This window comes from Thamnophis elegans, chromosome 10 (genome assembly GCF_009769535.1).
Source record: "Thamnophis elegans isolate rThaEle1 chromosome 10, rThaEle1.pri, whole genome shotgun sequence".
Lineage (NCBI taxonomy): Eukaryota > Metazoa > Chordata > Lepidosauria > Squamata > Colubridae > Thamnophis > Thamnophis elegans.
Genome location: NC_045550.1, coordinates 8,591,602 through 8,603,943, shown reverse-complemented (window position 1 = coordinate 8,603,943; position 12,342 = coordinate 8,591,602). Strand labels below are relative to the sequence as shown.

Genomic DNA, 12,342 nt, shown 5'->3' with positions numbered 1-12,342 from the left:
CAGCAGGCCGGGGGGCTTGTGAAATATCCAGTCCCACGGTAACTGTGAATGTTGTGTATTTTAAAGTGTTGTTTTGTTTATTTATCCCCTTCCCTTGTTTATTGTAAGCCGCCCGGAGTCCTTCGGGAGTGGGCGGCATACAAGACCAATAAACTAAACTAACTAAAGGCACCGCTTATGTTCTTATGTAAGGCACTTGGGTAGAAGGATGGATGAAAGTAGGGGGATGTAACAGATATATTATTTTGAAAGGGTTCATTGCATTATTTTTTCAGGATATGTCAAATAACACATTTTTAAAAGAATAAAAAATCAGTCTGGGGCTAAATAAACTATTTCCTAAAGATTTCCTAACTACAAACACAAATAATACATCAAAACATGCAGTTCATAAGTTACTAAGTAATTATGTTATGGCATTATGAAGTTTATTAGGACACCTTTTATGTATTTTTTATCCCATGTTTGCCTTGTTTAATTTGAGGAGTAAACTTAGGTAAGATTCAGCAGTAGACATATTTGCCTTGAGTTTTGAAAGGAGGTAAATACAGTAGGTAAATCTGAAAGTACAGGTGTATGTCTTAGCTTTGTCTTTGTCTAATTATTACCCTTATGAAAGTTGTGCCAAAAAGATGATAATAATCTATGTATAATCTAAACACTAGCCAGTCTGGTCATAACTTCAGATACGGTGGCTATAACTTGCTTATCTGGAGTCTTAATAATGTAACTGCTTTGAGCTGTTGGTAGAAGAAGGGAGGTAGAATATATTATATGCTATAGTGTACAATACAAGTAGTTCTCGAATTACAATCATTTGTAGTGACTGTTCAAAGTTACAATAGCATTGAAAAAAGTGACTTATGTCTGGTCCTCCCACTTACAACTGTCACAGCATTCCCACGATCAGAATTTTGGCTCTTAACAACCAGCATGTATTTATGATCGTTGCGGTGTCCAGGAGCCACATGATCGTCATTTGTAACCTTTCTAGCCAGCTCTGACAAGCAAAGCCAATAGGAGAAACCGGATTCAGTTAACAGGTGTGAAATGCTACCGGTTCGGGCAAACCGGCATTTCTGATGATCAGCTGGGTGACGATCAGTTGTAACACGTGATTTATATTAGCTAGAATCATTGGATTTCCTGCTTTCTAGCTAATCTAAATCACATGGCACAGCAGATACCCCCCCCCCCCGGAAGGCTTAAAAATATTCCTTTTTTAGTGCTGCACTGGCGTGCCTCAGGCACGCATGCATGCAAAGCGCATGCTCAATAGCGGACTCACTGAACCGGTAGCAGACTTCAGAGGATTACACCTTTGGTTAACAACTGTCTTAGCAACGGAAATCCCAATTGTCATAAATCAAGGATTATCTATATGGTGCAAGTGGTCCTCATTTAACAACTATTTACAGTTACAATGCTGGTGAAAAAAAAAGTTTTGTGATCCGTCCTTGCATTTATGATCTTTGCAGATCCTAAAGCAAAGAGAAGGCGAAATAAGATCATAAGCATACTTTAAAACTGTATACAATGCATTTTTCTATGTCAGATACATGAGCTAGAATTTGATTTTAATAATATGTACATTTACATTTTTATATATTTTTCAGTGATATTATGATGAGAGACAATCTTTTTGAAATTGTAACAACTTCTCGAACATTTTATGTACAGGTAAGTCTATTTATTCATTTTATGTAAGATAACAGACTCCATTTCCTTTCAAATATGTAGCCACAACTTATTTAATTTTGCAACTAAAAAGAGCATGAACCAGGAGCTCCCAATTTGCAGAGAATTAGTGGGAACATCTAAAGAATCTATCTATTCACAAAATGGCTATTTGGGTGACTAGCAATAAAATATCCATTTATCAGAAGATAAGCTGGGAAGACTGCTCTACACCACAACCAATTAGCCATCCAATTAGCAAAGCATTTGATTGCAAGTATCCATGACTTTTTAAAGGAGGCTTAAGAAATTGAAGTGGGACCTAACGATTTTTACAACTATGTCCATTCATGATTTACTATTTATTAAAAATATTGTTAGGTGAGGGAAGTGAGCTTCATAAATATCAAACTTCAAACTTTACTTTCAAACTTTAATGGTATTTGTATGCCGCCCACTCCCTAGGGACTCTGGGCGGCTCACAGCAAATAAAAACAGCAAATTAAAACATTTAAGATTATAAAATTAAAATCAACACAGCATCCATTTCATCAAAAGGGGCTGGAATACTCAACGGCCCCAGGCTTGCCGGAACAGCCAGGTCTTAGTCGCTTTACGGAAGGCCGGGAGGGTGGTGAGGGTCCGGATCTCAGCAGGAAGCTCATTCCACAAGGCCGGTGCAGCTACAGAGAAGGCCCTCCCTCGGGGAGCCGCCAACCGGCATTGTCCGGTCGACGGCACCCCGAGGAGGCCCAACCTGTGTGATCTTATTGGTCGTTGGGAGGTAAGGAAAGTCCTATGGAACTATGTTATCCACCGACTGATAACAAATACCTCAGTAGTATGGTAGAACTGAGTGATTCTCATTCTCAGGATAGATCTGTATTTTAGAGTGACATAACTGGTCTAGTGAAATGCTTTGATTGACTTCTTAAAGGTTTAGGTTTAGGTTTCGTTTTATTTATATGCCGCCCTATTCCCGACGGGACTCAGGGCGGCTCACAAACCCAAGGGGGGGGGGAAGGGAAACACAAAAACTACAAATACAAGCATTTAAAAATAAGCAACAGACACACAAATCGAGAGGGGAAGGGAACTCATCAACCCCAGGCCTGCCGACACAGCCAGGTTTTGACGGCTTTTCGGAAGGCCTGGAGAGAGGTGAGGGTCCGAATCTCTGCGGGGAGTTCGTTCCAAAGGGCCGGAGCTGCCACAGAGAAGGCCCTCCCCCGGGTAGTAGCCAGATGGCATTGGCTGGTAGACGGAACCCGGAGGAGGCTAGCCCTGTGAGATCTAATGGGTCTTTGGGAGGTAATTGGCAGCAGGCGGTCTCTCAAGTACCCAGGTCCAATACCATGAAGGGCTTTATAAGTGACAACTAGCACCTTGAAGCGTATCCGGAGACCAATCGGTAACCAGTGCAGCTCGCAGAGGATAGGTGTAAAAGCCTGCTGAGAGGATTTTTCCAGTGGTATGCTATACTAATAGAAGAGAATATGTGTAACTCAAGAGTTGAACTATGAAGTCCTTGGTACTTGGTGAACAGTTGTTTGCATTACATAATTAGGTCATATCTTCAGTAAAAATAAGTGGGATTTGCTCTGTTTAAATAGAATAGCTTGTTCTGCCAGTGTTGATTTCTTTTCTCCTTGGCACAGTTCCTTGCTTAGGGTATAATTTTTTGGCTTGATTGTCTGATATTAATTTATCTAGATATTAGTTGTTGGAAAGGATGAGCTCTGGCCTTTTGTTTTCTTCTTAGCTTTTTAATTATCTCTTTTGGATGGTGTGAAAATGTGGTTTATATGTTTATTGATGGCTTATTTGTCTCAGTGCCAAGCAGCCAAGAATTCCCCAGCATTTTTGGATTTATTTTGATCTTGTTCAAGTTTTCATCATAGCTTCCTGCTTGTAGTTCGTGTTTATAGATGTGCTCTGCTAATCTTTGCCTACATGTCCTACATAGTGACTATTACAGTTCTTACATTGCATGTGATTACTCCCGTTTCTTTCTTTCTTTCTTTCTTTCTTTCTTTCTTTCTTTCTTTCTTTCTTTCTTTCTTTCTTTCTTTCTTTCCTTCCTTCCTTCCTTCCTTCCTTCCTTCCTTCTTTTCTTTCTTTTTCTGACTACTGGGTCTCTTGGTTTACTTAAGATGTTTTGGAGGGTTTTAGGTGGTCTGTGCTATGGTGATACTATGTCATCAAATGGTCTGTTGGTTTGTTTCTGAGATTTTTTAATGCATTGGAGTGTTATCCTTTTCATTGTAATTACTTGAGTTTTATAAACTTTTCTTTTTCCAATAAAATTTTCAGTTTCTTTTTCTGTTCCTCTTTTAGAACATTATAAATTATTCAGTGCATATTGAGGTTAAATAACATACTGATGAATCCTTTTCAGTAGTTAGGCTGGTAACAAGGAAGTTGTAATAATTATTAATAGACTTTTCATATCCCTATTCGTTGAAAAATATCTGAAAATAGCTATGATCACCTGCCAGGATTTTTCTTTACAGGAAGTAGCTTTATATAACTATTTCCAAAATAGTGGCCGTGATGTCATGAACTGTGCTTTAAATACACTATTGTAGTAAATCTTCATGTTTTTCATGAAGAGGTCTGTTTCTATCAATCTAGATTAAATGTTTTAAATCTGTTCGTGAGGAAAGTGTTTGACGTATTCTTATATTGTATAGGAAAATACCTTTAAATCTAAAACTGAAATTCCACAACAAAAGTTTTATATTATTCTTATTTTAGGCCGATAGCCCAGAAGACATGCATAGTTGGATTAAAGCAATTTCTGGTGCCATAGTGGCCCAACGGGGACCTGGAAGATCAGCAGCGTCCGTATGTTAAGCTTAAATTATGACATTTCAGCAATAATCAGTACTTCACATACTCTTTTTTATCAGTCAACCCTTTCTTAGATGTGGGGTAACACATTTGCATGCATTACAACTTGCGTAGACTGTTACGTTTTTGATTCAATGCTAATCTTTTTTTAAAAAAAACAAACCCTATTTCTGTCTTTGTGTATTATTAGACTTTAAACTCTCCTCTCTTAATTTGACCACAATGAAATTTATGAATTTATATGATCGTTTTCTCAATTTTGTGCTTGAGACATTCCTAAACTGATTATTTATTTATTTATTTATTTATTTATTTATTTATTTATTTATTTATTTATTTATTTATTTATTTATTAGACTTATATACCGCTTCATAGGGCTTTCTGCCCTCTCTAAGCGGTTTACAAATTTTTTAGCAAATTGAGTCAGCAACTTGCCCCCACAGTCCGGGTCCTCATTTCACCCACCTCGGAAGGATGGAAGGCTGAGTCGACCTTGAGCCGGTGAGATTTGAACCACTGAACTGCAGATCAGTGTCAGCTAAAGTGGCCTGCAGTACTGCACCCTAACCACTGCGCCACCTCGGCTCTTTTAAAGCACCTTGGAATAGAATTCTTCAAAACTTTTTTTTCCAGTCCCCTTAGCAGAGAGTTTGTAATTCAAAAAGATTCTAGGTTACTTTTTTGAACAGCTAACGTTGCCAAACTGTTTGTTATAAGTGTCAGTAATTATGTAGTTGTACCATAGATGGCATATTTTTTCAATCAAACATATGTTTATACTACTGAGTATATAATTGCCCTGGTGATTCTTTTTTAAAGCTATTTTAAGCCACTTATAGCAATATTGTTTTTTTTAATTTCTGTCAATATATTAGAAGTTTATTCTAGCTTGTATAGCATGGTGATATTAAAACAATTGTGTTTCTTACACCAAATTTCAACTTTTTTTTTTTGCAAAAATCGATTAAAATAGTCTAATTAATTGCCACTATCCTTTAAAAACTCTCTGGGAATGAATGCATTCTGGTTGATGGAAAGGTTATTGGGAATGGGTATTTCTTTGTGTCTTTGGTGTGTTTTCAAATTTTTTGTGGTGGGATAACTCTACTAGTGGCTATTAGCAGTTCTTTTCTTTCTCTGTCCTTTCCTCTCTTCCTCCCTTCGTCTTTTCAAGTTTAGGTTACTCTAATCTTAGCTTTGCCCTGTGTTCCAGATGCGGCAGGCCAGAAGGCTGTCGAATCCTTGTATACAGAGGTATACATCAAGAACTGGTGAATGCAGCACGTATGTGGGCTCTCATGTAAACCTGCCATTTCATCAGAGGGCTGAAATCCAAAACATTTATTAACATTATATGAAATGATGAGCTTAATCTTGTGGTTTCTTCTGTTGGTCATTATCACCATGAAATTACTAACTTCTGAAACATTCTCCATCGGCTAATAAATTTGGTCTTTCTGAATAAAATCTATTTTTCAGAATGGCAAACATTCACTTCCTTTCATTGAGAAGAAAAGCTTTAGTAGCAAATACATGGAGACAGAAGCTACGTTTGGCCTAATTTGCATGAGAGTTCATATTTGAATTTAATCATTTTAAAACACAGCTACGTAAAAGCCTCTCAGAACCTAATAGTTAAGTGTGTGCACATAAACATGCACACTAAGAAAAACATAATTGACCAACCTGCATGGTTTTTACATTAAATATGCATGGGATAATTAGTCAAGATGCAGGGATTGTTATAGCTTGCATTAGTTTGATTAACCTATGGTTAATCAAAATAATCAGTATAAGTTTTTTACATTCTAATCTCAAAACTTGTATCTCATCACAAAACTACAAATTGAAATATTTGAAATGCTGCTGCAGCACAAATCTTGCTTGGGTTCAATTTTAAAATGTTATAGAAATATTTATAGAGTATTCACTTTAGAAAAGAAGTTTTTGTATTTGGAAATTATTTTACACAATCGTTTTGTGTTAAACATATTTATTTCTGATCAGTTTTAAAACAAAGTACCAAATTTCTTCTTCATCTTCCTTCACTTAGAGGATTCCTATAAATGTTTCTAGACCTGTTTAAGGTTTAGTCTCCTATCTGGATAATCTGCTCATCATTATAAAAGTTTGTTGACCAAGCTAATTCTGAATCTAGCTAAGCAGCCATATTCTTCAGCTAATGATTTGTGTAATAGAAATGGAAAATTTTCTATCAAGCCTACTATTAAAAATAAGACATATTTTGTTCATAGAAGTATTGACATGTGATGAGGCACAATATAGCTTAAAGCAGAAGCACATTCTGGAAAGTTATCCTAAACCAGACTTTGCTTTTTGGTTTAATGCAAATGTTATTTTCAGTTTGTCAGAAGCTTCCACTTTAGGTTGATTGATAAATAGATATAGAACATTGGAACACTAATTCCAAAATTTGGCAGGCAGGAAATGGATAACAATTCTGGAACAGAAAGGAAGACTGCTATGGTCTTATGATCTTTCATTAAGAAGCTTCATATTCCAATGTTATTTTAGCTGAAATTCCCAACTGCTGCAATACAGGATGTTGTCAATTTTCAGTATACCTTGCTCTTTGATTTTAGTCAATGAATATTATTCAATACTCTTCAGAATTCTTTTCTGAATTTTTTTCTCAGTTTTCAAATTAATTGGCAATATTTGCAGCCTAGCAAAATCTAGACAATATTCTTTGATGTTTCCTGCTTATTGTAGAAATTATCTTCTGCAGTTTTCATTAAGCATAGTATTAAAATGCAGACTCAATAATGGTATGATCATATTTAATATGAAAATACTGATTATAATAAATAGTCCACTACCAAAGCAACAGCTACCATTGTAAGTACAATATAGAAAAATCCAAACTACAAAACAGATTATATTACTTTCTGGAAATATTGACCAGCAAAATCAGTTATTACTACGGTTTTATATAACAAATAACTAAGGAATGAAGCACAGATGGACAAAAAGATAAAGTGCCTTAATAGTGGAAGTTTAATTCACATAAAATTTTAAGAATTTAATTATACTTCTTTTTTACAAGTGAATACATTTGCATGAATTTATGGGATTAGTTTCTTGAAATTCTTTTAGGATTAGATTTCAAGAAGTATTTAATTTTATTTGCAAATTCTCAAAATTGACAGTTTCTTCAAAATGCTGCCGGTGGTATGCTCACAATGGGCATGTGGCAAGTAAGAGAGAAATCTGTTGTGCTGGGAGATTGATAGCATTGGGCATAATAACTCGGTGCAATTGCACTATCAGAATTAAAAGATACCACGCTAAATTTAGGGGTTTGTTTTGGCTGTTTCAGCTTGCTGTTTCACAATGCTGTATGCTCACAGTCGTAACATTGTGCTGTATCAGAAAAGCTTCTGCTTTGTGCTCTTATGCCTTGCTTTGTTATTTCCCTTTTCATTATTTCAGTGAGGTAGGTCTGAATTGAGTAATTAACATGGAGTAAATGACCAACTTAATCAGATAATTGCTTCTCCTTTACAGGAGCATTCCAGCTGTTCAGAATCCAGCGGTCCTTCAAAAACAGCAGCAGCCACCTCACATTCCGCAACCACTCACGGCCCCACTTTGGTCCAAACCCTTAACAGCAAACCCCCTGTCTTGGAGAAGCGAAGATTTCATGAATCTTTTACCACGGCCAAACCAGGGAGCTTCAAGATCCAGGCTGTCCCTTCAAGAAACTCAACTTCCAAAGTGACTCTGCAGGCCCTATTGGAACCTCAAAATAAAAATGGCACTCAGGAACCGGATCCTGATCCAGTGGATCTCGATGATGCAAGCCTTCCAGTTAGTGATGTGTAATGATGGGGAAGAGTCTGGAAAATTAAGAATTGCTTTGGTCCTTGAATTTCCTTTCTCAGAACTTTTAGCCAAAGATAGAAAGAACAAAACATAGAATGTTGCTTATGTTCACCTTTGTGTATGCATACATTCAAAATTTTGTATGTTTTAGTAGTTATACGCTACCTTGCACTGTGTATCAGAACGGACTTTTTGCTTTTTCTGTACCCTGATGACAAATCTTTTTGATAGCAAGGGGCCGAAATATGATACTTGATCTAAAAGTTATTTAAGCAAGGTACCAGCTGCTCTTCATCATCAGTTTGGCAAAACTGAAAAAAAAAAACCCTTCTTAATGCTATTTTTTAAAGCCAATTTACAGCTTAATGATCTTGTAATTCAGGCTATCGTCAACCAAATCGGATTATTTTCTAAAAATACTGGCACAGTTTTGGGGGACATCTATGTATACAGTGTTCTTTAATTGTCAGGACTGCAGAGTGTAACAGTAGAGGCAATGTAATGCACTTTTCCTATGCAAAGAGATTTTTCATGTTAGGAATATTTCATGTTAAGAATATTAAGAAAAACATCATGCTGCAGTATCTGAAATGAGGTATGTTTTCCTTACAATGAATGCTTAGATTTGAGCAATCTATGTATTCAAGGCACAAAAACTGCTCATAACAAGTATAATATTTGTTAAAGTACAATAAGTGAGAATCTCTATGAGAAAAGAAAGCTTATAAGAAAGGCCCAGAGATTATTTACGATAATCTAAATGTGCTGACTTAATTGGAGCTCCTGATAAATGCTTTGTAAATCACTGCCCTTCCATAGAATCCAAATCCTTTAGAATTACAGAAAACTGGTGCTGTGAAATTTACATTACCATAATACAGCTATTTTGAATATTAAGGCTATTTTTGATGCACTCCTAAAGGTAAATTGTAACTTTTGCACATTTGGATATTGATGGACCACCAAAATAAAGGTATTATGTACATTTTTTAAAAAACTAGGGAACATAAACTATTAAATCTTTTAAAGGTTTAATGAAAATATTTTATAATGGGCTTTGCAGTAATTATTTAAAACTATTGTTCCAAATTTTGTTTTCTCTCGTGTGATCTCCCCTCCCCCCCCCTTCAGTGAGTTGTAACTGGTTCCCATTTTATATTTTGGTCAGTAAAAGACTGAACAAACTCTGCTTCATGCTATTAATTGGTACTGAATTATTCCATCATGCAACTGTGGCCTGTAACTTCTGTGCACTGTATTTATTAAAAGTGCCTGTGGGTTATTTCTTTATGATATGTTAAAAGTTTGGGGGTTAGATAGATTTATTTTTCTGGTTTTGAGCCTAGTTTGATATGGTTCAGCATGTGTATAAGGTGAAATGCTTGTGCAATTTCCAGCATACTGGTGTCTGAGCTGTGCATAATGATTTTCAAACTGGATATTTGTTCAGTTCCAGTGACAATAATAATAGGCTTAAGAAGCTGATGCTGGATAGTTGATCGAAAAGAGAATGCACTATTTTATAGATAGGTAGTGAAAAAAAATCTGTTTAATCAACAAAAAGCCCAAAGTTTCACATGCTGCTGCTTTATGCAATTCATATTTCCCATTGTATAATATTTTGTGTAAGTTTTGCTTGACAAATTATAAAGAATGAATGGAGATATTTAAGGAAAAAAATCCTCCACTATTCTAGTGAAGTAAGCGTTCTTTTATGTCTTAGTAGAGAAAGAGCCAAAATTTTCAAATTAGTTGAGTGGGATGCTCCCTTATATTAAGAGTAGAAGTGTGCTGTTCCCTTCAAATTTCCACTAATATCTTCTAAAAAGATAGAAAGGGGGTGATTCTACAACCCTCTCCATTTCAGGAAGGAAATACAGATTTTTACTCAGCTGTAGACTGTACATATTGTCACAGCTTTTAAAAGATTCCCTAATTTTAAAAAAAATATTTGTTATTTGCTGGGAGCAAGAATCCTTTTATTTAATCTATTAGAGAACTTCAGTTACACCAGTGGTTCTTAAAGGGGTCGGAGTGGGTGGATGGTAATTTTCCCCAAATGGGGTAGTTGAGAGTAATGAAGCAAATTGTAATTGCATGTTTGTGAGTCAAGGATGCAGTTTGGGACCGAAGCTGCCAAGATGTCTGTGTAAAACAGTCTGGAATTTTTTTTGATGGGGATAGTGACATTATGTGGAACAAGGAAGAGGAATAAAACAAAAGAACCATTAAGCAGTGACTAGCGCATTCTTGCTTTTATTTTATTAGATTTTTATCCCACTTTTATTACTTGTATAAGTAACTCGAGGGGGTGAACATCCCCAATACTTCTGTCTCTTCCTCTTTTCCTCAACAACTATGCTAAATAGGTTGGGCTGAGAGAGAGACAGACTGGCCCATACCTGCTTTCTGTGTGCCATATGTATAAAAGAGGGTGTATAAAGTAATACTAGAAGTCCAATTATGTGTTTATTTCCATGTATATCCTATTTTGTACACCCAACTCTTCTACAATCATGTGCTGGGTTGATCTGCCTTTTGAAACGTGACAATTTCATTTGCAGTTCATTTGTCTGTGCTAATGCCTAACTGTTTGATTTATGGTCCTTTTAACTGCCTTTAACTAAATGGTCTTTAGCTCCCAAATTAATTTCCCCAAATATAACTTCCCCTCAAAATCTTGATCTCAGGCTTTATCTAAGAAGTGTTTATATTTGCAAGAAGACTCATTTGGCACTTGTAAAAGAGAACATTTTTGCCACCCTATTTTGTTTTTGCACATAAACTCAAAAGGCATAGGTATTTTGTATCACTGACACAAACTGAATCAGTCACTTTCCAGATGTTCCATTAAGTTTGTCTCCTAGGGGAATTTTCACTGCTGTTCCCACTTAGCTACAATTCTGTTTGTCATCAAATAAACAGGTTGGATCGCAGAATCCAGCTATTTGATTGTGGAAATTTGCTGAAGAACTTGCCTTTCAAGAATATGTCTATTCTATTGTTAAATATACTAACTACATTTATAGAAAGTTATGCGGATCAAATCTGTAGATATTAAAAATTGAAATAAAAATGGACAAGGCCTAAAAAGATATTAGAATGCCAAATTTCCGTGATGTTATTTCAGATTGCTCCAATACAGCAGTACCTTTATATTTCTCAATTATAAGCTAAATATTTACAAGCAGTGTTTGTAAATTACATTTTATTTGCCTTCTCAATTACATGTGAATTAAGGTATATGTTCTGTTCAGTCGAATTCAGGAGAATACATTTTAACTTGTAATAGATTTAGCAAATGTATGAAAGACCTTATTTTTTACAATAGGTATTTTGTGGAAGAAACTGAGTTGTATTGCCATGCCTTGATGTTGTGCTAGGTTTACTGGTTCTGGTACAATTTCCACATTGCATGTTCATTTTATTCTTTGAATATTACCAGTTTTCAATAGTGAATTGTAATCACAGCAGCAATCTTATGGATTCCTTTAAAATCAAACTGCTTAGGTAATTCAATAGTGTGGGGAATGCTTGTGGTTGGCAAATTGTCAGGGCTTTTAATTTAACAGTACTTTTTTATATAAAATTGAAGAAAATTGTTAACTTATTTGGAACCTGTGGTGTTTTCTGTAAATGTCACACTTGTTAATAAATTGACATAAATAATGAACTATAATAATCTTATCAGACTACTACATTTAGTGTACTTCAAAAGACAAATTGTTCAGTGAATGAAACTATTTTTTCAAACTTTGCTCGGGCCTTCGGATTCACCAAAAATCTTAAAAAAGTGATATTTTTAATTGATCAAAAAGCAAACATTAAAAACCTAAGCTTAATTAGTACAACTAATCTTATTACCAGAAACATTTTAAAGAGGCAATATTCCTGAGTGGTTAAAACTAGGTTGTAAAAAACTATTGTTGAAGACATTTTGATATTATTTGCTATCAATATGTTAT

At 35.4% G+C, this 12,342-nt stretch overlaps 1 protein-coding gene across 4 annotated transcripts in view; it reads left to right on the top strand.

Annotated features, from left to right (window-relative positions):
* PLEKHA1 (pleckstrin homology domain containing A1) overlaps positions 1–12,050 on the top strand; it is a 51,734-nt gene extending 39,684 nt beyond the window's left edge. For 2 of the 4 annotated variants that reach the window (XM_032225055.1, XM_032225058.1), the window contains 3 exons: positions 1,617–1,680; positions 4,435–4,524; positions 8,060–12,050. In XM_032225055.1, the coding sequence (XP_032080946.1) occupies positions 1,617–1,680; positions 4,435–4,524; positions 8,060–8,377 (472 nt within the window). In that variant the 3' untranslated portion in view covers positions 8,378–12,050. Of the gene's footprint in view, positions 1–1,616; positions 1,681–4,434; positions 4,525–5,744; positions 5,816–8,059 lie in introns of all 4 variants that reach the window. The other 2 variants (XM_032225056.1, XM_032225057.1) reach the window with 2 other exon arrangements.
* Positions 12,051–12,342: the final 292 nt, after the last annotated feature.